Source organism: Phyllostomus hastatus, unplaced genomic scaffold, assembly GCF_019186645.2.
Source record: "Phyllostomus hastatus isolate PE091 unplaced genomic scaffold, TTU_PhHast_1.1 phas_contig_198, whole genome shotgun sequence".
NCBI classification, from domain to species: Eukaryota; Metazoa; Chordata; class Mammalia; order Chiroptera; family Phyllostomidae; genus Phyllostomus; species Phyllostomus hastatus.
In genome coordinates this window covers 4,879,187-4,907,034 of record NW_025333715.1, presented here as the reverse complement: position 1 = coordinate 4,907,034, position 27,848 = coordinate 4,879,187, and the positions used below count along the sequence as shown (strand labels likewise).

Below are 27,848 nucleotides of genomic sequence, written 5' to 3'. Positions count from 1 at the left end.
GGAAGGCGGCCAATGAGCGTCCTCGGGGTAAGCGGCGAGGCCAACATGGCTTCCTGCACTTGGTGACTGTTGAAGCAATTGTGTTAGGTCTCATGGAGAAACCCCGGGGAATGGAGGTGAGATGGGGAGGATTTACGGTGTCTGGGAGAGGGAACAACGAGAGCCCAGCTCGCGGGACCCTCCATTAGCCTTTTAGCGACGCCTTTCGGGCGGAGGGAGGGATGGGTAAACGGAGGGTGAAGTGGGCCGGGCGCGTTTGGTGTCGCCTTTTTGGCCGATAGTGCTGGGGCCGACGACTGGCCAGTAGCCGTGGGAGGAACAGCCTCCCTGGTCTGGGGAAGGGGAGCTCGGTTGGGGGTCTGAGAGCTCTGGAATCTTTTCGTCCTTCCTGTCGCGTGGTCGTGTTCTTTGGGGATTGTGAGGCCTGTCACATCCTGGTGTGACGTGGAGGGAGATTAAAGTTTCATAAACACTCCGTGTCCAGAGCGTTCACGTGCATTCTCTCGCAATGTACTCAGCAGTCCGGTGTGACTGTTTCGTTCTCATGGTTCGAGTAGCTGAGGCTTAGCCAGGTGGTGAGACTCCGCAGGCGCTTCCCCCAGCTGTGAAGTGCAGGGGGCGGGCCCTAAGTCCGGCAGGCTCCCGGGCTTGACCAGTCAGGCTCTTCGCACGTCACCTCGCCCTGGAACCCACTTACGCTTTCATCATTTGGCTTCTGATCGCCTTGTATCTGAATTCAGTTTCCTTTCTGGCATATTTGCATGTGTAGTTGCAAACGTAAAATGGAATAGCTCAAAAATTCTACAGTGGTAAAGGAGAGTAATGATAAAGTAGAAAATAAGAATAATAGCTACTCTTAGAGTTGTCGCTGCTGGAAACAGATCTAGGCTTTACACATCTCCGTCTCCATAACAGTCTTCTGAAGAAGGCTGGGCATTATCTCCGTCTTGCTGATGGAGAAGCTGAGAGCAGCGAGGTTAACTGTTGCACAAAAGTATGCGGATACTAAGTGGCAGAGCCAGGATTCAAACAAATCTGTTTGAAATGCCATGCTTTTAACCAGTGATAATTGCCAACATTTATTGAACGCTTACTGTATGCAAGTCACTGTTCCCAGTGCTTTACCTGTATTAACCCTTACGCTCCGCCCCCAAGCCTGTAAAGTAGGTGGTATTATCCTTATTTACAGATGGGGAAACTGAGGCACTGGAATATTAATGTGCTGCAGATCGTACAGCTAGTAAAAACTAGAGATGGTATTTGAGCCCTGGCCTAGAGCCCAGACTCTTCACACCCTTTCCACCACGTGCTGGGTAGACCCATCCCCAGTGTCTCATTTACATCTCCCATTCTGTGAGCCAGGTGTTTGTATCATGTTATAGATGAGAAGCCTGGGGCCCAGAGAGGTGAAATGACCTGCCCTAGGACCCCCATCTAGCTGTCTAGCTCGGATCAGAGCCAAGTCCCCAGCTCTGGTGCATACCACTGTGCTATAAAAACCAGTGTGTCTTTTTTTTGTTGTTACTTTTTTCTGTCACGTTTTTAATTTTGTTTATTTATTTATTTTTAGAGAGGGGAGGGGGAGAGAGAAAGAGAGAGAAACATCCATGTGCGGTTGCTGCCTGCAACCCAGGCATGTGCCCTGGCTGGGAATCGAACCTGCGATGCTTTGGTTCGCAGCCCGCGCTCAATCAACTGAGCTACGCCAGGCAGGCCAGTGTGTCTTCTGTCTTCCAAACCCTTCTTACAGCAGTCTGAGTCCCAAATTAGCTTTTCTCCAACTTGTTTGGGGGTTGAGATTATCTTGGTGTACACATGCCAAAAGGGGAAGAATGAATTTCTAATGAGTTCAGTTCCAGACCACTGCAATAAAGCGAGTTGTAATCTTGTTGCTGATAGCACTTAGTAAAAATTGCAGTATCTGTGGAGGGCAATAAAGCAAAGCACAATAAACGAGATGTGCTTGCACAGCTGTCCCTCTGTATCTGGAGGATTGGTTCTAGGACCCCCCACAGGCACCAAAATCTGTAGCTGCTCAAGTCCCTTATATGATGTAGCGTAGTAGTTGCATATAACCTACGCACATCCTCCCACAGACTGATGTTTTCTTTCCACAGATGTGGAGCTCATTGATACGGAGGGCCGATGTGTGGTGTATCTTTTCTAGAAAGCCTTCCTGAGGCACCTCACTTAGCATATCTTCATATCATTGTATTCTATTTGAATAACGTTATATTAAAGTGTTACAAATCACTTACAAATCCACAGAAGGAGCTTGGTTAATTCCTAAAACATGTTCCCTCTGTCTCATTAAGCTATTCTGTTGAATTTGGGTTGAGAAGTGGATGGACAAGAGTAATGGTTCTGGTGTCTGCAAAGGGCTTTTTGATTCCGCCTGCCACTTTGCCCGAAAGTGCAGACCAAGAACCAGAAAGGGTGCTGACGGCAGACCCCGCAGCCGCCTTCCCCATGCACCGAGCCAACTGTGATTCCTGCCTGATGTGTGCCATTCTGTCTTGCACTAGGAGATTCCTTCTTCAGAACCAATGGAGGAAGAGGAGGAAGATGACGACTTAGAGCTCTTTGGAGGCTACGACAGTTTCCGGAGCTACAACAGCAGTGCGGGCAGCGAAAGCAGCTCCTATCTCGAGGAGTCCAGTGAAGCAGAAAACGAGGAGAGGGAAGCAGGGGAGCTGCCCACCTCCCCGCTGCACCTGCTCAGCCCTGGGACTCCTCGCTCCTTGGATGGCAGTGGTTCCGAGCCAGGTGCCTTCAGAGTGTCCTTGAAGACGGGGAGGTTGCAAAGAGGCTGAGGGGGATGAGGGGGATACAGGCCATGTGGGGCATCCAGGTGTCACGGGCTGTTGGATCTTAAATGTAAGGGATCAGATACCTAAGGACCCCTTAGACAGACAGAAGCATTCCAAGTGTGCCCAAGGGTCGTCTCCTCTGCTGCAGTCTGAAAATGCAGTCATGAAATCAGATCATGATTTCATTCATTCTTTCGTACAGCTGGTTTTATTCACAGCACATATTAGATGCTACCCATGAATATGGTGCTACTTCTACATTTGTGTGAATAACTGGTGGATTTTTAAGCCTGGACCTTGAGAAGATAGGACACCTAAAGTATTCTGACTGTCTTCCAGGAAGTGATAAGAAATAGCTTGTGGGTTGGAAATACAGAATCCCCAGGGTGGGGGTGGGCAGATAAGCATCCCCAGGGAATACCTGGAAGCCAGCTGGCTTCAGAGAGGTGGTGCCTAGACAGCTGCTGGATCAGTATCAAGGTCTCCAGCACGCGGCCTGCCTATGACAGGCAGGCTAGACGGTCTGCAAGGACCTTGCTGTTCCTTGGTGCCTAAAGCATTTAGAAAAATTATCTAAGACTTTGCCAGTTGAATCTTATTTCCTTTCTCTTCATCCTCTCTTTTCTTCCTTTCTCACCTTTCTTTTATCTTCCTTCTATCTTCTTCTAATTTTTCTCTTAGAATCTTAGAACTTTACCAATAGAGAGACCCAGCAGAGACTATGTAGTGCAAGAGCTCTCTGTCCGGGATGGACATTATTAGAGTCTCTGGTTTGGACAGTTTTTAAAGCTCCCCAAGTGATTCTAATGGGAAGTCAAGATTGAAACACTGATCTAGTTCAGTGTCTTTACGGATGAGAAGAAAATGGACTCATAGACCTTAAGTGACTTGGGCACTTTTTTCTTCTCATTTTCCTCTTTGCAAACTCCCAACACTCATGTGTTTCTTCATGGGTTTTCACTGTTGACACATGGCCAAGCGATGCCAGGCAGCTTATCTTAGGCGAAATAGATTCAGGAATTCGGGACTTGCCTGGTTAACTCAGGGCCCAGGTTTTGACAGGCCCGTCATTTTGTTTGATGTGGGGTGACCGTGTCAGGTGAGTCACGTGCCAAGTTCTCTTCCCAGCTGTCTGTGAGATGTGTGGTATCGTGGGTACAAGGGAAGCCTTCTTCTCCAAGACCAAGAGATTCTGCAGTGTCTCCTGTTCCAGGAGCTACTCCTCCAACTCCAAGAAAGCCAGTATCCTGGCTAGATTACAGGTGAGAGGCAGTCACTTGGGAAGACCCTTCCCGGGGCCTGGGGTGCTGAGACAACTAACTAACTGAGGGCAAGGGGCCCGGAGGGCTTGGGAAGGGTCTTGCTTGCATCCATCCCAGCTTGTAAATTTCCTGGTATTTATTATGACCTCAAACTTTGGAGGGCAGAGGAATCTATCTATGGAGCTCATCAAATTGCAGATTCCTGGAGCTTCATTTCCCGCCCTCACCCCTCAGAGTCTGATGTGTTCAGTAAGTCTTACACAAGGACCTCTTGGGAGTCTGACACCCTTGGTCCTTCCCCCACACTCTCATAAATGTTCTGCCACAGAGGGTTTGGACAGCTGATGATGCCTCGCCTCTGACTCCATGTCGTAGGCGGCCATCCAGACAGTCTCACCCGTCTCTAGTTGATGATTGACATTCATAGAGTTAATTCATTAGTCTAGTTATTTTGGTCCTCACCTGAGGATATGCTTGTTGGTCTTAGAGAGGAAGGGGGAAAGAGAAACATTGATCAGTGGCCTCCCACACGCGCCCGGACAAGGAACCGAACCTGCACCCTTTTTGGTGGACGGGCGATGCTCCGGCCGAGGAGCCGCCCGCCCGCCCAGCGTTCACGGGGCTTCCAGAAACGGGAGGGTGCTGCCGTGCTGTGCAGCCTGCACGCCAGCCAGTCGGCGAGCGTGCGGCGGTCCGGAGAGGAGGAAGACCGCCCGGGGCGGCTCTGAGGGAGGCGGCGGGCTGAGGCCGAACGCGGGTCTCGGGCGCCCGGCCTCGTGTGGTCTCGCGGTGGCTGTGGCCGCTGTTCACGACACCGGTCCTCAGATTTGACTGCACGTTGCGATCTCCTGGCTGGGTTTGACAACACTGATGCTTGGGTCCCGGTCCCCAAGATCTGACTTAGCTGGGACGGGGCGTGGCCTGGACTCGGGCTCCCTGGGTGGTCCTGAGGTGCAGCAAAGCTGGAGGCCCTCTGCTCCTGTTCACTGCAAGTCAGTGGGCCTGGCCTTACTCTCGGCGCCTCGTACACTTGCTCCCCTCAGGGGGCGGTTACTGTCGTTTCCGTCATTTTGTGCATTGTAGCCGAGGCCTTCCTCGGCGAGCTGATGGTGTCGTTCGTTCGTAGCTGCAGTTTGCGGTGCTTGCTAAGGGCTTGGCACTCCCAGTCTAGGCAGTGGTCGCTAAAAAATTAGTTTTTAAAAATTCCTATTTTGAAGGGTCAAAGATTTTTAGCGATTTGCTCAAAGGTACACATAAAATTGGAGAGCCAGGATTCGATCCTCCGTCTGTGTAGGCTTTAAACCTACGTTTCTGCTTCACTGGTCTCCCTAATAAATTCTCCAGACCTTTCTGATGAGCCGTTAAGTCACAAAGTACAGACCAGACCTGTGTCCTTTAACTTCGGGAGAGGACCCCTGGGAGCACCTGGTGGAAGCCAGGGACCCTCTCCGGAACATTCATGTGTAGACACGATGTTGCCTCCCGGTTCAGTTCACAGACGCCGCTGAAACCCGTTCTCTGCCATTAGTCTGTGGACGAGCCGGGCTGAGTAGGGACTGAGGGGTCAGCCACCAGCAAAGGGTGCCTGGAGGAAGCGAAGGTTTAAAAGATGGAACAGGTGTCCTCCTCTGCTCTGAGCTCCGCTGCCGGCGCCCTCCCCACTGAGCAACAGCTAAGCCCTCCTTCAGTGCCAGGCTCTTAGAGCAGCTAGCACCCTGGCAACCCCACTCTGAGCTAGGCATTGTTACTAGTATTACCTTGATTTACAAATGGAGAAATGAAGCCCCAAAGAGTTTAAGTCACTGGGCCCGTGCCTAGGTTTGAACCTAGGCCGCCCAAATCCAGAGCTGGAGTCCGAGCCCGCGGGCTACACACAGCCTCCCCTCCCCTCAGGGAAAACCGCCGACCAAGAAAGCCAAGGTCCTGCACAAAGCGGCCTGGTCTGCCAAAATCGGAGCCTTCCTGCACTCGCAGGGGACGGGGCAGCTGGCAGATGGGACACCGACAGGGCAGGACGGTGAGTGGGCAGAGGGCTGTGCTCTGGGAGCCGGAGGGGGTCGGGCGGGGTGCTGGGGCGGGGTGGCCCTCCCTGGGAGCGAGCGGGGAAAGGTGGCCGGCTAGAACGCGCCCGGCCCCGGGCCTGCTGCAGGCTGCATCGTCCTCGCCGGTGGGTGTTGTGGAAATTACTCCAGAAAAATCCCTTCAGTCACCCCGAAACGGTGGGCCCCCCACTGGTAGTTCGGAAAGCCAACAACCAGCTGCTGTTTTGCACTGATTTTTGCCCTGTGGTTTCTGTTTCCTGGGGCAGTGGGGAACCAGATCTAGATGGGAGAGGGGTGGTGGGATAAGAAAGGGAAACTTTCTTTCTGAATGTGTGTAGCAATACTGAGCAAATTAAATGTAGGCACAGAGTACCTCTGCTGTGGGTGACCTGAGTTCCTGGCTGGAGCCGGGCTCCGAGCTCCGAGCTCCGCAGGCAGGAATTGGGGGGGGCCTGGGTGTGTGACCCCCCACCCACTTAGATGGGCCACAGCCAATGGAAGGTCAGGGGAGGTCTGAGGAATTTAAGGTTAGGGGTATCAACTTCTTTTTTCTTTGGGGGAAGAAAGGTCAGACATTTCCTTCTGAACGTTTCCTCTGCTCCCGAGAGTCTGGCGGCCTTAGGATGAGGTCCCGACGGCCACTAGTGCAGCAGGGATGGGGACAGGTGGCCTCCCCACGCGCTGAGGATCAAGATGCTGCTGTGGCGGGGACCGGACCTGCTCCTCCGGGGCCCTGGGGGCCGGGTTCCCAGGGTGGCTGCTGCTCCAGCTCCCGGCCTGCGCTGGGAGGTTCACCCCTTCCTTTCTGCTCCGCAGCGCTGGTCTTGGGGTTCGACTGGGGCAAGTTTCTGAAGGATCACAGCTACAAGGCTGCCCCCGTCAGCTGTTTTAAACACGTGAGTGCCCCGGCGGGGAGGGGCGGGGCGGGGAGGGGGAGCTGGGGACCAGGTGCCCACCACCCATCTCGCCCAGCTGCCCCGCGGGCATCGTTCCAGGCTGGACACGACATCGGCACCTGGCACTGGGAGAGCAGTGGTGGGTCTGGGTGGTTGAGGCCCGGCTCTGCCACTCCTGTTCACCTTCCTGTTCACTCCTCTTCGGCAGTCCTCCCGCCAGCCCCGCTGAGGGCTTCTGGCAGTGCGCTTCCCCTCTGAGGTCCCCACTGTGTTGTTTGCATAACGGCCCGTTGTGCGGGTTTCTGTCTGAGAGCCAAATCTGGAATCCTCTTCTCCTTCCTTCCCGTTTTTCATGTTTTCCCTTTGAGCGAACACTTGGTGCTTCTGAACTACCCCGGGCCCCTAGGTCCCGAGGAGGCCCGTGGGGACACCCCCGGGAGCCCACTTCCGGGAAGGGCTCCCTGACCCCCTGTCATTGAGAAGCACCTGAAGGGCAAGGCCCTGAGGGCTGGGCGGGGCTGGGCTGGGCGTGGCAGCACCAAACCCACAGCGCCTGCAGCCTGGGGAGGTCTGCAGGCCAGGGGAGAGGCCTAGAGCAGCAGTCTGGTTTTGTCTTCCAAGGCAATTCCAAAACCGCCAGGAAACCCAGGACGAGGCGTCTTTTATTCCCGGAGTCCTCGCTGCTCCAGAGGAAACCTCCTCCCTGAGCTGCCCCTGACCTCAGCAGGGCGCCCTGAGCGGTGAAAAGCGGGCCCCAGTGCGGCCTCTTCTCCCCCCTGAATTCCTGGAGAAGGTGCATGTCCTTCCCATTGGGGGCCCTGAGTTCTGAGCCCTCCCAGCGTCGGCGTTTTCACTGCAGGGTGGATACCATCCCCCTTGCATTCAATTTAACACGTCTGAGTCCTGTGCTCCGTGAAAGCCCGCCCTCGTGCCTGGGTGGTATTGACCACCTCTAGGTTCTGTGATGACCCCAATCTCTGTGGCCAGGGAGATGGGACAGGATACCCCAGTTGGCTTAATCTAGGGCTGAAACCGAAGAAAAGGTGAATTTTCACAAAGGAGAGTCAAGGTGCCGTTGGCAGCAAAGTGAAGATGAGTTACCGGGAAAGCACCCAGAAAGTGGCCCGTTGCTGTCGGGGCACTTTTAACAGGAGGAGGGGACCGGGTAGGGAGGTGGGGGCAGAACGTGCCAGGAGTGACGTGTGGGCGGCCAGCTCTGTGAGAGCCGGCGTGGCGACGGCTGAGACCAGGGGCTGTGTCCTTACTGCCCGGGTTCGAGCGGCGATGGGAGGAGGGAGTATTCGGCACGTGGTGAGCGCCTGCACCTGTCTTAACAGTGTGCCACGGGCTGGCACAGGTGCGATGGGCTGCAGACGATGCAGCGGTCAGGGCTGTCCGACCCTGGGCCTCTGGCCTTCGCCCCTGCCCGCCTGTGTCCCTCCCCTGACTGTGCTCTTCCCTTCACCCTGGTCCCGGGCCGGGCTCTCCGTGCACAGCGAGCGAAGGGAGAAGGCGCAGGCCACGGGGACCCCGGAAGCCATGGGCTGGCGCTCTTCCCTGCCAGTCCGGGCAGCTCACCCTTGCCCCTGGGCTCTCGCCCCCACCCAGGTCCCTCTCTATGACCAGTGGGAGGATGTGATGAAGGGGATGAAGGTGGAGGTGCTCAACAGCGACGCCGTGCTCCCCAGCCGGGTGTACTGGATCGCCTCTGTCGTCCAGGCCGCAGGTGGGTGTTCCTCTGGCGTCTCCAGATGGGCAGGCAGTGCTGTAGGCAGCAATTGGCTTTGGGACAAAAAAAAAAACACCTGCTGGAGTTTCTGGCTCCATGCGACTCTTGCCTACCTTGGAGGGGACCACAGAGCGTGGTGAGTGTGGAAACCCCCATTTTTTAAGTCTATTCCAGGGATAATCAGGCTACAGAAAGTTGATTCTCCGCACTATGCCACACTGCTCTCCGAGTCAGTGGCGTGGGCTTGTCGTGGCCGTGACTCTTGTGGACGGCGGAGACCACGGTGCCTGGAGGGAGCTCGGGAGCAGGCAGCGGGGGGTCCGCGTTAGGCTGGGGGGGAGGCCTGTGGAGATATGCACATCTTTCCCCGGCCCGCCTCCCCTCACCGGTGCTTCCCCCCCTCCAGGGTACCGGGTGCTGCTGCGGTACGAGGGCTTTGAAAATGACGCCAGCCACGACTTCTGGTGCAACCTGGGGACCGTGGACGTCCACCCCATCGGCTGGTGCGCCGTCAACAGCAAGATCCTGGTGCCCCCTCGCAGTGAGTTGATGAGGGGGCTCCCTGTGCTGGTTTGTGCCGGGCCCTTGGGAGAAGGGCCGTCGTCTGTCTTAGGCGGGGCCCGAACAGAGCCCACCTGCCTCCTCTGTCCCAGGGGCTCTGTGGCAGGTCCAGGACTTGGAACCCAGTTCTGTGGGACGAGGTGGCTGCTGGCCAGAAAAGGCGGAAATAAGCGGCTTTGGCGCCCTCTGTCGGTGGGAGTGTTGTCAGCACGTAACCAGCAATCTTCTGTCTTGCAGCCATCCATGCCAAGTTCACCGACTGGAAGGGCTACCTCATGACACGGCTGGTGGGCTCCAGGACGCTTCCCGTGGATTTCCATATCAAGGTTTGGCAGTGAGCCCTGTGGGTGTCCCAAGTGATCTCCTTCCTCCCATTAAGAAAAAGTTTTGAGAGAGAGAGAGAGAGAAACATCAGTTTTCGTTGTTCCACTTATTTATGTCTTTATTGGTTAACTCTTGTATGCCCTGGCCAGGGATTGAACTCGCAACCTTGGTGTGTTGGGATGCCACTCTAACCAACTGAGCAACCCAGCCAGGGCTCCCTCCTCCCATTTTATGTGCTTCCCGCTACTCGTTGGATTGCTCACCCTCCGATCCCTTGTTTCATTGTCCGTAGCCACTCTGTGTTTCCCAAGGAAGGACGGCAGTTCCTGCTGCCTGCCCAGCCGGACGCCGGCCTCCGCCCCACCCGGGGTCCGAGCCAGCCGCACCGGCCACACTGCGGCGTGTGCCGGCTGTTCTTCCAGAGCCCTCCCTTGCTTTCAGCTCTGTTCAGGAGGCTCATCCCGTAGACTTGACTGTTAAGGATTTGTGTGCAGGGCACTGTGGGAACACGGACCCTGCCGTCCAGGACTCTCCCGTCCGGCAGAGGAAACGAGTCATTTATAAACCAGCCTTGGTTCTGCACCGGGGATGTGTTTCAGAATCACGCATATGACTTCCAGTTGTAACTTTTAAAACTTACTTCTGCCCTGGCTGGTGTGGCTCAGTGGATTGAGTGCCGGCCTGTGAACCAAAGGGTCGCTGGTTCGATTCCCAGTCAGGGCACATGCCTGGGTTGCAGGCCAGGTCCCTGGATGGGGGTGCATGAGAGGCAACCACACATTGATGTTTCTCTCCCTCTCTCCCTCCCTTTCCCTCTCTAAAAGTGAATTAATTAAATATTTTTAAAAACATATTTAGTTCTTTAACCTACAAAGTCATCCACGTGGTAAAAATTCAAAGGACTCTCAGGGGTGCACAGTGAAGACCGAGCCTCTCGCCCTCTGTGTGCCAGACCTGCCGTGGGCCCGCTCCCGCAGGAGCCTGGGTGTCCCAGCAGTGTGTGGGGGGTGCGGGGCAGGTGCTGCCAGGTACGAAATTGAACTGGCCTTGTGACCTCAGGAAGAGCAGGTATCAAGGAAGGCTTCGTGGAGAAAGGGGCATTTGAATTCGACCTTGATGGTTAGGGCATGGGTGGTATGGAAGCCAGCACTGGAAAACAAGGACGGGGTGGGAGGTAGGGCCATCTTGCCAAGGCACCGGACACCAGGGGTCAAGGTGGCCGCCACCGCCTTAGCTGGCAGAGAGCTGGCCTTCAGCAAGGGGTCGTTTCACGCACCTCAAAAAAGCATCCTCGGGATTTTTTTTCCCTGAGTAGAACTGATCTTTCCCTGATTTGAACTCAGTAGGTGCTACTCCTTTGCTGTTTATTTCTTTATACGTTATTATTTTTCATATTCCCAACAAAACCGTGCACTTGTTTTCACCTGCGTTTCCCACAGTGCCTTGCACAGCTGACGGATTTGCTGCCGAGGAGGGTCGGCTCACTCTTTCTCGGCTGGCCCTCGTCTCAGGATGAGGCGGACGGCTGTGGTGGCACGGCCGCTGTGGGTGTCAGGGCGGCCTCTTTCTGCCTGAGTTAGAGAGAGTGTGCCCCTGGGTGGCAGAGCAGGGTTCCGCAGGGACCAGCCGGGGGGCTCGCCTTTACTGTGTGTCGGCCGCCTGTGAAGACGGAGGCAGGGGAGGAGAGAGGGGCGGGGTTTGTGGAGGAGACTTCAGACGTGCCCTTTGAGGCCGGCGCTGTGGTTGGTGCTGAGTAAAATGTTTCGAATTAATGACCCATCAGCCCGGGTCACCTGCGTTTGTTCGTTGCGGAGAAAGACCATGAACTGACCACTAACCGTATGTCCGGTTCTCTGTGCTCTGGACTGAGGCCGTAGACGGAAATCAGACCTAAACCAGCTGTTGTCACTGGAGAGCTCACGTTCCAGGGTGACCGTAAACGGCCACGGACGTGGGTGGTGAGGTGGTGTTGGGTCATGGGCTGCACTGGGCGGGTGCAGAGCAAGGGGCTGTGTCTGGAAGAGCCCGGGCCGGGAGGCAGCCCCACCCCGGCCGCCCCTGCGTCTCTCACTCTCCTGAGTGGGCAGGCTGGCCCGTCGGTGTTGGTGTTGGCGTTGGGGCGGTGGTGCCAGCCCTGAGCTGAGGGCGGAGTGTCTGTTGTGAGGACTGTGTCAGCTGTTCCTGGTGGCTGTGTTGTGACCTCTGAGACGCTCCCCTTTCTGGGCGGGGGGGATGTCAAACCCACAGCTTGTTCCGCCCGGGCCAGGCTGAGGCTGGTTCTCCCGGAACCGGCAGGGCCCCGGGGCTGGGCCCGCCCTGCAGCGCGCCGTGCCCGGTCCTCACCAGAGTCACAGCACACAAAGAAGCCCCTGCCCGCTCACGCGTGCCCGCCATCGGGGCTCTCTAGAGCAGCTCGTGGGCCTCTTGGGGTCCCCGTCCCCCTGCTACATGTGAGGGCAGGCGCTGCTACCTAGGGGCTAGGACAGCCATTCAGAGCCGCAGCCCAGTGAGGCCAGGGCTGGAATGGGGCGAGTGGAAGCCCACGGGACCCCGCTCTCTGGACGGAGGCTCGTGTGTGCGGTCAGCAGGGGCCGGAAGGAGGGGGCCGTGCGGGGCACCTGCCGGATCAGAGTGCACATCCCGTGACGAGCGCGAGGCTGGAGGCTGGAGGCCCGGCTCGAGGCCCAGCCCCACACTCCTGAGGGTGGCTCTGGGCAAGCTGGCCGGCCTCCCCGGGGCCCGTCTCCTTCCTCTGAGGAAGGGTCAGTGACGCCCGTCAGCGTGGCTCCCTGGCGTTCTGGCGTGCACGTTGTCGGCGGCCTGCCTTCCCTCGCTGTCGTCCTAGGGGCTGGGGAGGGCTCACTTCCCGCCTTAGTGGTCGGGGTGGCTGCACCCCGCTTTCCCCCTTCCCCCGCCCGCGTGTAAGAGACGGAGCAGGAGGGTGGAGGGCCGGCCCGCGTGCCCACAGCAGGCCTGTGTTCTGGTGTTGCAGATGGTGGAGAGCATGAAGTACCCCTTTCGGCAGGGCATGCGGCTGGAGGTGGTGGACAAGTCCCAGGTGTCACGGACCCGCATGGCCGTGGTGGACACGGTGATTGGGGGCCGCCTGCGGCTCCTCTACGAGGACGGCGACAGCGACGACGACTTCTGGTGCCACATGTGGAGCCCCCTGGTCCACCCCGTGGGGTGGTCGCGGCGCGTCGGCCACGGCATCAAGCTGTCAGGTTAGCAGAGCCCAGGGCCTGGTGCCGGCACCCCCGTGCCCACGACAGCGCTCTGTGCGAGCCGTGGTCCTGTCCGCCCTGCCAGTGGCAGGACTGAGGCCCAGAGAGACCCAGGTCACTCCGCGTGGCAGGCCCCTCTCCTCCTTTACCGTGGGAAGAGCCGGGGCCGTGGGTCTGAGCGCTGCCTTGGGTCAGAGTGCCTGCTGGGTTCGGTCCCCTCGCCTGGGTGGGCGGGGAGGGGGGCAGGGACAGGTCAGAGCACGCGCCGGGCAGCACCCACGTTTCTGCGGGAGGTGTAGCGATGGCCCCGTTGGCAGCCTTCAACTCCCTTCTCTCCCTCGCTCCCTCTGCCGTCTTCCCAAAAGAGAGGCGCAGCGACATGGCCCACCATCCCACCTTCCGGAAGATCTACTGTGATGCCGTCCCGTACCTGTTCAAGAAGGTGAGGCACAGCCCTGGGGCACCTGCCCCTCGACCGCGGTCCGTTCCAGGCCTGGGGACCCTGCCCCCCGCCCCGATTCCTTCCAGGCCTGTGGCGGGCGAGGCCTGCCCCGCCGGCCCTGCACTTGGGCGGGCCCAGATTCCCCACCTGCCCTGTTCCTTTAAGGTCCGAGCCGTCTACACAGAAGGCGGTTGGTTCGAGGAGGGGATGAAGCTGGAGGCCATCGACCCCCTGAACCTGGGCAACATCTGCGTGGCAACCATCTGCAAGGTGAGCCGGGGACTGGCCCTGCGGCCTCCGGTGCGGCTTTCCCAGGGGAGGGCGCGGGTGCCGGGCCGTGTGCCCCTGGGGGCCTGGTGTTTGTGGGCAGGAGACCGTGCTGCTCCTGCGCGCCACCTGCCTTCAGCAGGCTCCGAGGGGTGTTGGACCGGTGTCGACCGGTCACCTTCCGGTCCGATCCTGCTTGTGCGCCAGCTGGCCAGGTGCAGGCCATGCCCTGCCACCTCCCCGAGGACCTCCCCACCACCACATGCCGTCTCCTTTGGGTGCTGGCCTGGCCGAGTGCCACAGCAGGGCTGCTTTGCTAAAACCTCCTCCATGATGGCTGCAGCCCGAGGAGCAAACGACCTCGCCCTCCTGGGGGACATGCTGATTTGTCCGTTCGGCCGATCTCCGGGCCGGGTCCACATGCTCGCCACCGAGAGCACAGGGGCAAAAAGACGGACGTATGGTCCCTGTGGGCGCGGACCGCCCTCTGGGGAGGGAGGTCAGTGACCTCACAGGCACGGGGTACAGACCACCAGAGCGCTCTGGGGCAGCCGCTGGGGCGAGCTGACGCCTGGCTCCGGCCGGATCCTCAGTCTCGAGTCCCCACCGCAGCCACCTTTCCCTGGTGTGGGGGTGCAGCTCGTGATAGCGTGTTCTGTGTCTGCCCCCCCATTCGACCACCCCCAGGTCCTCCTGGATGGCTACCTGATGCTCTCTGTGGATGGGGGGCCCTCCACGGACGGCTCCGACTGGTTCTGCTACCACGCCTCCTCCCACGCCATCTTCCCAGCCACCTTCTGCCAAAAGAATGACATCGAGCTCACACCCCCAAAAGGTACTGAGTGGCCCGGCCAAGGCGCAGGCGCCCCTTGGGTGGCTGGCCCCTCCCTGGACTCCTCCCGCTTCCCCTCCCCCCTCCGCATCTGCATCTTCTGCTCCTGCAGGGTTCGAGACGCACACTTTCAGCTGGGACGCCTACCTGGAGAAGACCAAGTCCAAAGCGGCTCCGTCCAGACTCTTTAACATGGTGAGGAGACCGGGAGCGGGCGGGGGCGGGGCGGGGCCCAGGGCGGCCTCAGAACCGGCCTCAGAACCGGCCCCGCCTGCCCATCAGGGAGTCTCCACTGCTGCCAGCAGCCCCGTCCGGGGAGGGGTCCCGGCCCCGACACGGGCGCTGTGCCCAAGAGTTCAGTCGCTCCCTTTCCCGCAGGGACTGGCGCTTGGGCACAGAGTACAGTGGGGCCGAGGGACCACCCCCCCAGGCAAACCTCTCCCCCCCAATTTCTGCCCCACTGGGCCGGGGAGCGGGCCGGCTTGGTCACTGCCTCCTTCCTGCCCCCCAGGACTGCCCCAACCACGGCTTCAAGGTGGGCATGAAGCTGGAGGCCGTGGACCTGATGGAGCCCCGGCTCATCTGCGTGGCCACGGTGAAACGGGTGGTGCACCGGCTGCTCAGCATCCACTTTGATGGCTGGGACAGCGAGTACGACCAGTGGGTGGACTGTGAGTCCCCGGACATCTACCCCGTGGGCTGGTGCGAGCTCACTGGCTACCAGCTCCAGCCGCCCGTGGCCACAGGTCTGGGTTCCTGCAGCCCCCAGGGGCTCTTGACTTTCCCTTTCCTCCGTGCCGACCCTCCCCGGCCCCGTGCCCGCCTCGTCCTTGGGCATGAGGCCGAGAAGTCTCCCGGACCACCCTTGCTCCTGACTGCTCTGTCTCCCTCTCCCTCTGGCCTGCAGAGCTCCTTCCTTGATCTTGCCCACTCTGTCATTTGCTCGTGCCCTTATGCGCCCAGGTAAACCCCCCCAGGCCCCTCGGAGCAGCCCTGGTGACGAGGGTGGGAAGGGACCGCTGTTCTCCAGTCCCTCCCCCGGCCCTCCCCCACTCTCGTTGCCCAGCTTTGACTCTCCTTCTCGGGGTATCCTGTGCGTATGGGGGGCTGGTGCGGGTGGGCAGGGGTCTCGGGATGTGCCTCGGCCCCCTGTCCTCTCAGGCCCTCCTCACCTCTTGTCCTTGTTTTTCAACAATAGAGCCCACTGCACCTCTGAAGGCCAAAGAGGCCACGAAAAAGAAAAAGAAGCAGTTTGGAAAGAAAAGTAAGTGGTGCTCTGGAGCAGCCTGGGCTGGCGTGGGGGCTGGCGTGGGGGCTGGCGTCAGCCGGGCCTGTGTCCCTGGGAGCTGTCACTTAGGTACCGACGGCAGGCACCCCATCTCCTCCCTTGCCCTGTGGCCCTGCAGGGAGTCTCGGTGTCTGGCGGTGGTTGGGATGCCGCGGGAAAGACGAGGTTGTGTCTGAGAAGGAAGGGAAGGGACCCGGCCCTGCGGCCCCCGGGTGGAGACCGGCTTGAATGTCCGAGGTGCTGGCGGGAACAGGAGCCGCTCCCCGAGGCCGCCAGCCTAAGGGGTGGGAGCCAGGGTGGCCACAGAGCTTCAAGGTCATCTCCCTAGGTGGTGCCCCACTCCCAACGGGTCCAGCACAGGCTTAGCTCAGGGGGCATCGGATTGAAGGGGGCAGGGGGTGGTGGAGGCAGAGCTGTCCGGGCCAGTGGCGGTGAGGTGGTGTCCATGACCTGGCACCACACAGAGAAGAGGGTGACCGAAATGGGACAGAGAGCCAGTGGGTGGGTCCCAGAGCAGGGTTAAGGTCATGGGAGGGGCCCTGACAGGTGTGGCTCAGTGGATTGGACACCGGCCTGCAAACCAAAGGGTTGCTGGTTCGATTCCCAGTCAGGACACATGCCTACGTTGTGGGCCGGGTCCCCAGTAGGGGGCATGCAAGAGGCAACCACACATTGATGTTTCTCTCCCTTTCCCTCTAAAAATAAGTGAATTAAAATCTTAAAAAAAAAAAAGATCGTGGGGGAGGGTGTGGAGCGCTCTGATCCCGGGCCTCGGGGCCCTGAGGGCTGATGTCAGGGGCTTAGGCCAGCTCCCCGGACTTGGCGCCGCCTCCGCCTCCGCCCTTTGTCCCACCCGCTGCGTGAGACCCAGCCTCCAAGCCTCCCCCGAGCATAAAACCCTAACGCGGGGTCCGATTCCGTTTTTATTCAAAGGGAAAAGAATACCGCCGACCAAGACCCGGCCCCTGAGGCAGGGGTCGAGGCAGGCCCTGCCCGAGGAGGATCCGAAGGCCGCAGACAAGGTCTCGTCCGGTGCTGATGAGAGTAAGAGCCCCGGCCTGCTCCCGGGCTCAGAGGCGGCCCTCCTCCTTCCCCGCCTGGGCACAGGAAGGCGCAGTCAGTGTCGCAGGGAGCCCTCCGGGCGCCAAGCAGCCGTCCGCAGACCCCCGGGCCCGCAGGGCGGCCACACACCCAGCCCCAGACCCGAACGGAGCCGGGCGGCCCCGGCCTCCTCCCCGCCCCCTCCGGACGCCCCCGTCCGCGGGAAGCGGAACCCCTCCCCCGGACCCTGAGCCCCTGCCCCTCCCAGAGTTCCATGCGGTCTCTCCTCTCTCTCCCGCCTCCCACGCCCCCTCTGCAGTCGTCACTGTGCGCGTGAAGGAGGAGCACGTGGACGCAGCCTCGCCCGACCAGGCCCCGGGGCCCGAGCTGCCTGTGTCCCTTGAGAACATCAAGCGGGAGGCAGACGCCTGAGCTGTCCCTGCTGCCGGCCTGGCCACCCAGGACACCAGCCCAGGGCTCCTCCGTCACCGCCAGCCCACTGTAACCTGGAGGCTGAGCCTTTTTGCGTAGATTCGGCCTGGTGCTGAGGGTCCCCGGCACTGAAGGGCCAGCCAGGGTCTCCTTTGACCCGCCCTGTGACCTCCGCCCTCTCTGGCAAGGCCCGGTGCCTGGGACCGCCTGGAGCCCCCGCACTGGTCCGCAAGCGGCCCCTCCCCCGCTAGGCTCCCAAGCCCTCCCTCCCGGTAGCTCCCCCCACGCCCACCGCAGCCCTCCGGTGCCGGGGTGGGGCTGTCGTCCGGTCACACTGCAAGACGGGGCAGTGAAGAGAGTGCGCGCGCGCGGGTGCCCGGCAGGTCGCGCCAATAAAAGTCGGCAGCAGCCCTTGAGAGGGACAGTCACTGACGGACGGCGAGCGGAGTGCGGGGTCGGCTTCTGTCTACTGCACCCAAGTGGCCTGCCCTGCCTCCCGGGTTGGGCTCTGGCGGGCCGCGGGGAGGCAGTGACCAGGAGGTCGGTGTCAGTGACTTGTGAGGCGGCCTGGACCTGTTCCTCTGTGGGCGGGAGCCCTGACTCCCACTTCTGCAAGGGCCGGTGGGACGGGCGGGGTCTGCCCGCCGGGCCGGGGGGCTTGCCCGGGGCCTAGAGAGGGGCCGCCACACCAGCCCGTGCGCCCTGGGGAGGGCGGGCGGCGTGTGGAAGGGGCGCGAGGCCTGGGTGTGGGGGAGCCCCCACCCGAGAAGAGGGGTGACAGGGCGCGCTTCCCGGCTCCCCCTCCGCTCCCGTCCGAGCCCTTCACCCCTGCCCGCAGGTTTTCCTCCGCTGCGCTCTGGAGCTCTGTTCCAGGCCACCCAGTGTTTGCCCACACGACGGCCTTCTCTCCCTGGCCAGCCCCCCTGGAAACTCTCCTTTCCCGTCAGTCCTGTCCCCGTGACCTGCTCTTTCTGGAGCCTGAGGCCGAAGCTGTGGCCTCGGCCCTTTTCTCTCCTCCCAAGTTTGGGGCTAGGACCGCGCCGCCGGGTGGGCAGACGGGGTCTCGGGGCGCAGCCGCGCTTGGCCGGAGTCCAGCGGCCCCGTGAGCCGGTCCGTCGGGGGCGTGGCCTGTGCTTGCCGCGCCGCACGCTGTTTGCTCCGGGTCTGGGCTGCTCGGTGCTGCCCGGGGATGGGGAGCGCGGCCCGGGGAGCCGGTTTCCGGTCAGTTCGGAGGGCTCGGCCTGGTCTCCTGCTGAAGGCACGAGGCAGGCCCGCACAGTGCGGAGAGCGGCCTGTCGGTACAGCCCGAGGGCTCCAGGAAGTGACTAGATTTGGAGCACGATGATGACCAGAAGCAGGGACCGCTGTCCACCCCTCTCTCTCTCTCTCTCTCTCTGCCGGTCAGCGCATCAGCCCCCAGGGAGGGGGGTGGCCTCTGCCTGCGCTCCGGCCCCTCGGCCTGCTCGCGGAGCCCTGCCTTTGCCGAGGGTGACGTGCCCAGTAACAGCCATCCCCTTGCCAGTGAGGGTCCAGTTCTGACCGGAGAATCCTGGGGAAACGGTCGGCGCGGCCTTTTGGCCTTCAGTCCCCCCTCGGGTGAGGGCGTGTCGGCTGCAGGCGCCACGGCCCCGCGGTTCCCCGGGCAGAGCCGGGGCATGGGTTCGGCGGCCACCGGAGCCCTGGGCTGGCCTCCAGACGCGAGACAATAAACGCACTCCGTCGGGCGTCTGGTCCTCTCAGCAGTGCGCTTTGTGCACCACCTCGGGGACAGGGACGAGGTGAGGCCACCGTGGCGAGAATAGTGTCTCCTGTCTCTCCTGAGCGCTGGTCTCCAGAGCCACTCCCTTCATTATCTTCATGTCTTCGGAAATGAAGACATATCTTCACTTCTGCCACTCCCTCCCCGCGACCCTGAGCTCCCCCGAGGCCGAGCCTGTGCCTGGCCTGTCCCTCGTACCCCCTGCAGGGCCCGGCGGGACGTGTGTGTGATACGGAGGTGGGAACGACCGGTGTTCCTGGGGCACAGATGTCAGTGTGGTGTGTCGCAGGTGCAAGTGTGGCCCTCTGGGCCGTTTGCACTCCCGGCACAGAGTGAGCCTGCGCCACCTCGACCCCCCGGTGGTCTCCCGGCGGTGGGGCTGCTGGCTGGGAAGCGAGCCGAGGGACACGCCCCGCCTCCTGCTGCTTGCCGCACAGTGGCTCCTGGGTGGCGGTCAGACCAAATCCACGTGCTTGAGGGACAACACACACACACCCCTTTCCTGTCACCCAGGCCACCCTAGGCTCTGCTCGAGGGGCCAGGGGGCAAGGGGACGGCTGTTTCTGCCCGGCCCCGGTTCCTATACACAGCTTTTACCGCCTGCGCAGTAGGCCCGCGAGGGTAAGAGGGCTCACTGGGGTCCAGCGACTTGGTTGCTTAGACTGACTGAAATGACTGCAGCGGGAGGAAGCCCTGGCCGCTCTGCTGGTTCTCTGCACTCGGTTGTTCACGCGACGGCTGTAAGCGTCTCCCACAGGCCGCGCGCCAGGCTAGAGGCCGGGCGTCAAAGGAGAGCCGTGCCTGGTCCGGCCTGGGCCTCGGCGAGAGCAGCACCCACTCCCGGACATCCCTCCAGGGCCCAGGCCCTCGTCCTCCGACTCCTTTGTGCTCCAGGGAGAGACCGGCCCCTCTCAGCGAAACAAAGACGAAAACCTAGAACCCCAGGCCCGGCTTTGGGTGGAATATCTTGTCGAGAGAGGGTGGCTGGATGGCTCACAAAGATTTTTCAGGATTTTGTTTTTAGAGGAAGGGAGGGAGAAAGAGAAACAGCCATGTGTGGTTGCCTCTCGCACACCCCCTACTGGGGACCTGGCCCACAACCCAGGCTTGTGCCCTGACTGGGAATCGAACAGGCGACCTTTTATTTCACAGGCCCACGCTCAATCCACTGAGCCACACCAGCCAGAGTGGGGGGCTTCCTTTGACGAAAGCCCTGAGCTGGGGGTGGACCCACCAGGTCGGCCCCTGGGCTCCCTGGGCTCACACGGGGGCAGCCGGTGCTGTTGGTCAGCACGAGGCCTGGCAGCAAGTAGGGGCCGCACGGTGTCAGGCGACACCCGCCCTGCTGTTGTCACCGAGGCCTTGCTTCTAAGGCGGAGCTGCTCACTTCCAGCTTGGGGTCTTTTTAGGGGTTCCGTCCTCACTCCCAGCCTACCCCAACAAGGAACACGGGGGTTGAATTCCGTCCCTCCAAAGAGGCTGGACCTCAGAGCAAGACCATATTTAGAAAAAGTCTTCACAGAGGTAACGAGTTCAGATGAGGTCATTAGGGTGGACCCTAACCCAATATGGCTTCTTATTAGAGGGGAATTTGGGCACCCAAGGAGGTAATGTAGAGAAGGATGTAAAGACGCAAGGAGAGCCCTGGCTGGGGTGGCTCAGTAGATGGAGCACCGGCCTGCAGGCTAAAGGGTCACCAGTTCGATTCCCAGTCGGGGCACATACCTGAGTTTGGGGCCAAGTCCCCAGCGGGGAGCATGCAAGAGGCAATTGCACGTGGATATTTCTCTCCCTCTCTTTCCTCTCTCTAAAAATAAAAGACACCAGAAAATACCGTCTAAAGATGGGGACTGAGACCAGAGTTGTGCTGCCACGGGCAAGGGGTGTTCGGGGACCCCAGAAGCTGGAAGGGCAGGAAGGACCCTGATCTAGAGCCATCGGAGGGAGCGTGGCCCTGCCTCGATCTCAGACGCCTAACCTCCAGAACCGTGAGACAGTCAACATGCCCAGCTTGCGGCGCTCTGCTCTGGCCGCCTCAGGGAACTAACACCACCTGATGGTCCTCAGGCGCCCCAAACTTTCAAGGTGCAGGTCCTCTGCCCACCTTCCCAATGCCCCCTGGCCCCGCTCTCATTTCCTCTGTAAGGACTGGCTGCTCCTCTGCGGCCCCCCCAGGTACCCCCAACACACGCGGAGAGGCACCCACATCCCACTCTCTCTTCTCCCATGTGCCGCGAGACTTCGCTGCAACTAAGCTTCTGAGTGTGCGTGTGTTTGCCGGGATGGTGAACGTAACGTCCAGGGGATGGTGGGCTCACGCGCAGTGGGGTCCAGCCTGTGGCCGGAGAGCAGCAGAGGCATCGGCACTGCCGCCCCGCCCGCCCCAGGGACCAGCCGGCCCTTGAGGCCAGGGTGGGAAATGGTCCGGTCCGCAGCGACCCAGCAGTTACAGTGACAGCGGGATTGGTTTCATGGGTGTCGGGTCCAGCGCACTGTGGCCTAGTGAGTTGCTGCAGACCTCCTGGGCCCAGTCCAGGGTGGGGGAGGGGAGGGGCGGGGACGGGGTGTCACCGAGCAGGAGCAATACGGCCGGTCGTTGCCCTGATCGAGAACCCGCCGCCCCCGGGGGCTCTGGAACCCGGCCCGCCCACCCAGGCCTCCCCGCCCCCGCCCCGGGACCAACCGTGTCTGCTCCCCACCGCCTGCCCTCCACGCGGGTTCTCCTGGCACTGGGCGTCTGCTTGGCCTTCCCGGCAGCCGAGCCCGGACAGGCGTCAAAGACAGCGGCTGCAGCCTTCACCTGCTGGCCCCGGGCGCTGGGAGGGGCGGCACAGGTGGCCCCCACGCGCAGGTTCAGCCCCGTGAGCCACCTGAGGGGAGAGAACCCACGGTGCTGAGCTGTCCTGGGGAGAGCGCGGGGTCCTGGAGAGTCCGGGGCGGCGGGGCCTCGTGTGTGACGAGGACAGAACCCCGGTTCAGCCGCTCACCTGTTGGGACCCCGAGCCAGTCACTCCCAGCCGCACATCCCCCCTGTGACGAGGGGGTGGCCATAGTGATGACAGCTACAAAGGGCTGGTGGGCCAGGCACCGGTCAACCAACCTATGTGTGTAACTAGTTCAGTCTTTTTCTTTTTAATTCTTTAAAATATTTATTTATTTTAGAGAGGGGAAGGGAGGAAGAGAGGGAGAGAAACATCAGTGTGTGGTTGCCGCTGGCATGTCCCCTGCTGGGGTCCTGGCCCATAACACAAGCATGTGCCCTGACTGGGGATCAAACCTGCCACCCTCTGGTTCACAGGCCGGCACTCAGTCCCCTGAGCCACACCAGCCAGGGCTCAATGTAATTCTTCACAAGCCACTGCCACGAGATGGACACGATTACTGTCGTCCCCTCTACAGAGGAGGACCTGGCACAGGGAGGTCATGTGGCCCGAGGCAGAGAGGCAGGCAGCGCTGGGTTTCAGCCGGGTCTGGGGGACTCCAGGGCCCCCCTTGCTTTCCCACGGGATTATGTGAAGTGCCCACGAGCACTGACTAGGTCCAGCCCCACCGGGCTGAGCGGATCTCATCCCCATTCTGTGGATGGGGAACTTGAGGCTCAGAGTTCACCCCAAGCCAGTGCACACTGGCTGCCCCGGGAAAGGTAGCTGGCGCCAGCCCCTGCCCCCAGAGCTGCTCAGCCAGGCAGACGCGGCGCCCTGGGGAGATGGTGGGGGCCTGATCGAGGGCAGCTGGCAGGCTCCCGGCTGGGGTCCAGGTGGAGGCACTCACCTGTGGAGTGGGAGCAGCTCGCAGTCACAGCGGAAGGGGTTGCCACTGAGGTCGACCAGCTCCAGCTGGCTGAGGCCGGGCAGGGCCGGCAGGGTCTGCAGCTGGTTCTTCTGCAGGTGTAGGCTCCGCAGCCGGGGCCCCAGGCCCGAGAAGGCCCCAGGAGAAATCTGCAAGGAGGCGCCAGGCCCAGGAGTGAGTTCTTGTCAGACTACACAGAGAGGCTCATGTTCCCCTAGCAGAAGGGGGGTGGGGACCCCCAAGGTGGCCGGGCAGGAAGGGCCGTGTGGCGGTGGCAACATAGGTTTGTCTGATGCCAAAGCACTTCCCCTTTGCAAGATGCCGGGGCCCCTGGTTCATGGTTCTTCTTGTTTTGCCTGAACCCTCCCCAGTAATGGCAAAGCCTCTTGGGGGTCCAGCCCTGCCCTGAAGGTGCGCAGCAGTGGGTGACTCTGTGGACACACGTCCTCCCTCCTGCGTGTCTCCCTGGCAGGACTGTCTGAGTGGCGCTGGATCCCACCTGCCGTCACTCACACCTGGGTTCCCTGAGGGCAGGCACGAGTGGCTCATCTCAGGGTCCGCATGCCCAGCCCCGGGCCTTCCGGCACTGCACTGGGGGGTTGGCAGTGTTTGCCGAGTGAGTGCTCACTGCACAGGGCCGCGCCGCCTCCCCCGCACCCCTCCCGTGCCCACCTGCTCCAGGCCACTGCTGTTCAGGAACAGCTGCTGCAGTGACCGGCCCACAGGCCGGAAGGCCCCGTCCCGCAGGGCCCTGAGCGGGTTCCCCGAGAGCTGCAGCTCCAGGAGGGCAGGCAGCCCCTCCAAGGCCCCAGTGGGCACCTCTTGCAGCTGGTTCCTGTCCAGGTGCAGCTTCTCCAGCTCCGGAGCTGGGCCCAGCGCCCCTGGGGACACCTGGGTGACGCGGTTCCCACTCAGGTAGAGCCAGCGCAAGGCCTGCATGCCTGCCAGGTCCCCAGGTGCCAGGTGGCCCACCGCGTTACCCTGCAGGTGCAGGGAGAAGAGGCGAGGCAGGGCGCGCAGGGCGGCACCGGGCACCTGCAGGAAGCGGTTGCGCTCCAGGTACAGGTAGCCCAGGCGGGGGGCCCCTTCCAGGGCGGCGGCGCTGAGGCCCGAGAGCTGGTTGTCGGAGAGGTAGAGGTAGAGCAGGCCGCCCAGCCCTGCCAGGGCGCCCTCCTCCAGCCCCGCGATGTGGCAGTGCTGCAGGTGCAGTGACACCAGCTGGCCCAGGCCCGGGAAGGCCGCTCGCGGCACCAGGGGGAAGTGGTTCTGCCTCAGGTCCAGGAGCTGGGTGTCGCTGGGGAAGCCGCGGGGCACGGCCCGCAGGCCTCGGCTCTCGCAGCTGCCGTGCCGGGACTCGGGGGCGCACGCGCAGGCGGGCGGGCAGGGCCGGGCCGCCCCGCCCTCCTCCTCCTCGGGAGCGCCGGGAGGGGCGCGGGGCCTCGGGGCCGCCCGCTCTCCCTCCTCCTCCTCCTCCTCCGCCGGGTCTGCTGGGCAGCGCAGATCTGAGGGCCGCAGGGCGTCCAGGGCTTCTCCTCGCAGGCGGGGGGGCCCCCTGCAGGCGCCGTCCGAGCGCACGCGCGCTCGCGCCAGCCACTCCAGCAGCGGCCGGGCCTGGCACCCGCACCGCAGCGGGTTCCCCTGCAGCCGCAGCCGGCGCAGCTGCCCCGGGCCCTGCAGCGGCGGCAGGGCGTCCAGCTGGTTTCCGCGGAGGTCCAGGGTGTGCAGGCGTGGGCAGTGAGCAAAAGCCCTGGGGTCCAGGGCCTGCAGAGCCCCGTGGTCCAGCATCAGCTGCCGCAGGCCGGGCAGCGCCAGCCCGTCCTCCTCCCCCGCGTAGGTGAATGGGTTGTGGCCCAGCTCCAGGCGGGCCAGGCTGCGGGCCTGGGACAGGGCCTGCCCGGGCAGGGCCTGCAGCTCGTTGTGGTGCAGGCTGAGACGGCGCAGCGCGGGCAGGCCGGCCAGGGCCTCGGGGGCCAGCACGCTGAGCGCGTTGTGGGACAGCTGCAGCCAGCGGGTGCGCACCAGCCCCTGGAAGGCCATGGGGGGCAGGTAGACGAGGGCATTGTAGGCCAGGTTGAGTGTGGCCAGTGCCCCCAGGGCCCCAAACGCCCCAGGCCGCAGCTCCTCCAGCGTGTTCCCCTGCAGGTCCAGCCGCCGCAGCGAGCCCAGCCCGTCCAGCGCCTCCTGGGGCAGCGCGCTCAGGCGGTTGGAGGCCAGGTTGAGGAAGAGCAGGCGGCCCAGGCCACGGAAGGCGCCCTCAGCTACCCGCTCCACCTGGCAGTGCCGCAGGTCCAGGTGGGTCAAGTGAGGCAGGTCCCGAAAGGCAGCGGGGGCGACCTCCTTGAGCACGTTGCCCTGCAGGTCCAGCCGCTGGGTCAGCTGAGCGGGCGGAGAGGAGGGGAGACTGAGCGCAGTGAGTCCTACGGCCAGCGCTGCCGGCCGCTTTCCCTCACCTCGGACTCCTCCACGTCACCTTTCCCTCCTTCTCTTCATCCTGCGCCCTGACACCTCCTCCGGGAAGCCTTCCTCCCCAGCCACCTGGGCACCCCCAGCTCTCGCGCTTTTCGCACTGAATGGTCACTGCCCGTTTACTTCCTCTTCCACCCTCTAGCTCTTGACCCTGTAGGGCAGAGACTGTATCTTCCCCCAGTATACCCCCGGTTCTCTGCCCCGGCGTCTGCAACTAATTCGGTATTTACCTACAGGTCACCCACTGGTGCCAATCACACAGGATTTCAGGTAGCTTATCTACCTGCTGTCGGTTGTCGTCCCCATTTTACAGACGTGAAGACTGAGGCTCCGAGAGGAAAAGTTACTTTCCGAGGTCTCCTCCCAGCCAGGCAGTGGCAGACCCTCCCATGCCAGGCCAGGCTCCTCCCGCTGTGCCACCCCCCAACCCCCCGCCTCGCCCTGCTGACCTCGGGAACAGCGTGGGGCACCTCGGTGAGGTTCTGGTGCCGGCAGACCACGTGCCGCCTGGAGTTGTCGCAGACGCAGGTCTGTGGGCAGCGCTGGGCGGCCGCGTGCCAAGTCGGGCCCAGTGGCAGCAGCAGGAAAAGCAGCAGGACCAAGGAGACCCCTTGGGGCCTGGCAGACACAAGGAGAGTCCCTTGTTCACAGGAGCAGGGTCCCACATTGTCCACTCACTGAGCCCAGGCCCGACATGCGGCAGGCACTGCCGGCCCTGTTCTACGCTGGGGGAAACGGAGGCTTAGAGAGGCGACCTGGCACATCCCTGCAGCTCTCTGCCCGGTGGCCCCGTCGGCGCCCGGCTGCGCTGAGGCTCCGGGGTCCAGGGGCAGGCCTGGGCCTCGCGGCGTGAGCTCGGTGGCCAGCTTCCAGGAGCCGCATCCGCCTCGAGAAGGCGGCCTGGCAGCCAGAGGGGAGGACTCGGGCCTGGCTGGGGTTGGGGGTCAGACTCGGGCCCGAGGTGCTGCTGTGGGGCCCAAGAGCCTCGAGGGACCTCAGTGGCTGGTCAGAGCCGCCCTGACGGGGGAGCCGGCGCGGCTCAGCCTCTCCTCCCCGTCTGTGCCCCTGCTGTCCTCCCCTCGTCTTAGCGCCACCCGCTGGCCAGCCAGGGCTGGGTGGAGACCTGAGGGTCTAGGTTTGTGGCTGGGCCTCTGGCAGGGTCTGTCCACCCCTCTGTCCACTCTCCCCCCTCCCCCGTTACACCTTCTGAAGCCAAAGCTTCAGCCACTGCGCCTCAGGGTCTCCTGGCCTCCCCGGGGCCCGGCTCACCACCAGCCACCAAAGGGAACTTTCCAAAACACGGCCGGGCTCCGGCACCCCCGAGGGAAGCCCTGCAGCACCCCCCCACCCCCCGCCTGTGCTGGGGGGTCCCGGCTCAGACTCCTCAAGGTCTGCGCTTGGCACCCAGGGCACCCGGCTCTTCCTTCCGTTCTCAGCTGTCAGGGCCTCGGAACGGCCCCTTCTGACCCCTGGCCTGGGCCCCCACCCCAAGGCTCCCCCGTTTCTGCTCAGTGCTCTGTCATCATCTGTTTTTCAGTCTCCCTGGGGTCCGGGGTCCAGCCCTGGCCTTGGGGCTGGTGGTGTTCCCCAGTCTGTGGGGAGGCTGAGGCTGGGGGTGGGGCGGGGGGGGGCAGCTGGGAGGAGGGGGCGGGTCCCAGGGACAAGCTCCGGGGCTCAGAGGGCTGCCGAGTTCTCAGACAGGCCCCGAGGGACCAGCCACAGAAGCAGCCGCGTCCCCCCACACCGCTCTCCTCAGGACCCCCTTCGAGGAGACCCTGGCGAAGCTCTGCCCAGGCAGAGCCCGGACAGGGGCGGGGGCTCAACTCCAGCCCCTCCGCCTCCCCAGTCCCCCGGCCCCCACCCCGGGCCCCGAAGACTCACCCCGCCATGCCGCCTCCTGGGGTCAGTCCGGCCTGGAGGTGCGGCGCGAGGGGAAAGCTGTGTCCGTCCGTCCCCGTCTGGATGCTGGCAGGAGCCCCCCTCCCTGCCCGCGGGCCTGGCGGTGGGGACAGGGCTGAATGGGAGGCATTGTGGGCGGCTCAGCCAGAGGCTGAGGTGCAGGAGGGGCGGGCAGGGGCTGCGGCAACGGCTGGAGTTACAGGGCCTCCTGCCCTGCGCCAGCCCGGGATCCGGGCCCAGGCCTGGAGCCCCGGCCTGGGCAGCGGGGCCCCAGGGCGGCCGGACGGGGGGGGACTGGAGGTCTGGGGGCCCCTGGGTGGGGGCCCCTGGGCAGGCTGGGCCTCACAGAGCCTCCGTGTCCTGCTCTGTGAGGAAAACACGGAATTAGCAGCTAGTTTAGAGTGTTGCCGTGGGAATGAAGGTGGGCACCTGGCACATAGTAGGTGCTCAAGAATGATTAACTCTGTCCTTTCCTTTTGTGGTTACACCTTTACACACGTCGTCCAGCACTGGACGTACAGCTCACCCCACTTCGGGTCTTTTCCTCAGTGTCAGATTTGTTGGGCGCTCGCTTCTTAGTCACGCTGATTCGTTTTGACGGCTATATAGTATTCCGTGGCATAAACATATCAATTTTACTAAATTTTTAAAAAATTTTTTTAAAGATTTTATTTATTTTTAGAGAGGGAAGGGAGGTAGAGAGAGAAACATCAATGTGCGGTTGCTGGGGGCGGTGGCCTGCAACCCAGGCATGTGCCCTGACTGGGAATCGAACCTGTGATGCT

General features: G+C 62.1%; 2 protein-coding genes across 5 annotated transcripts; one reads left to right on the top strand and one right to left on the bottom strand.

The window, feature by feature from the left end:
- Positions 1-19,764, top strand: L3MBTL2 (L3MBTL histone methyl-lysine binding protein 2). Of its 4 annotated transcripts, XM_045834759.1 has the most exons (17): positions 1-116; positions 2,526-2,766; positions 3,939-4,072; positions 5,966-6,089; positions 6,931-7,010; positions 8,619-8,736; positions 9,146-9,280; positions 9,538-9,626; positions 12,617-12,848; positions 13,214-13,290; positions 13,456-13,560; positions 14,245-14,392; positions 14,502-14,584; positions 14,901-15,135; positions 15,588-15,653; positions 16,611-16,721; positions 17,038-19,764. In XM_045834759.1, the coding sequence occupies exons 1-17, from the start codon at positions 93-95 to the stop codon at positions 17,148-17,150; spliced, it is 2,115 nt and encodes a 704-aa protein (XP_045690715.1). In that variant the 5' UTR covers positions 1-92; the 3' UTR covers positions 17,151-19,764. The 4 variants fall into 4 exon arrangements, with proteins under 4 accessions (XP_045690715.1, XP_045690714.1, XP_045690713.1 ...); XM_045834758.1 differs by having other exon boundaries at positions 12,650-12,848; positions 16,611-19,764; XM_045834757.1 differs by having other exon boundaries at positions 16,611-19,764.
- Positions 18,180-27,053, bottom strand: CHADL (chondroadherin like). Its single transcript, XM_045834768.1, has 8 exons — positions 27,046-27,053; positions 25,927-26,064; positions 25,614-25,782; positions 24,137-25,074; positions 23,371-24,037; positions 22,681-22,847; positions 21,609-21,779; positions 18,180-18,402 (listed from the first exon to the last, which is right to left on the bottom strand). Exons 1-8 carry the CDS (start codon positions 27,051-27,053, stop codon positions 18,180-18,182), a joined length of 2,481 nt encoding a protein of 826 aa, XP_045690724.1.
- Between the last annotated feature and the right edge of the window lie 795 nt (positions 27,054-27,848).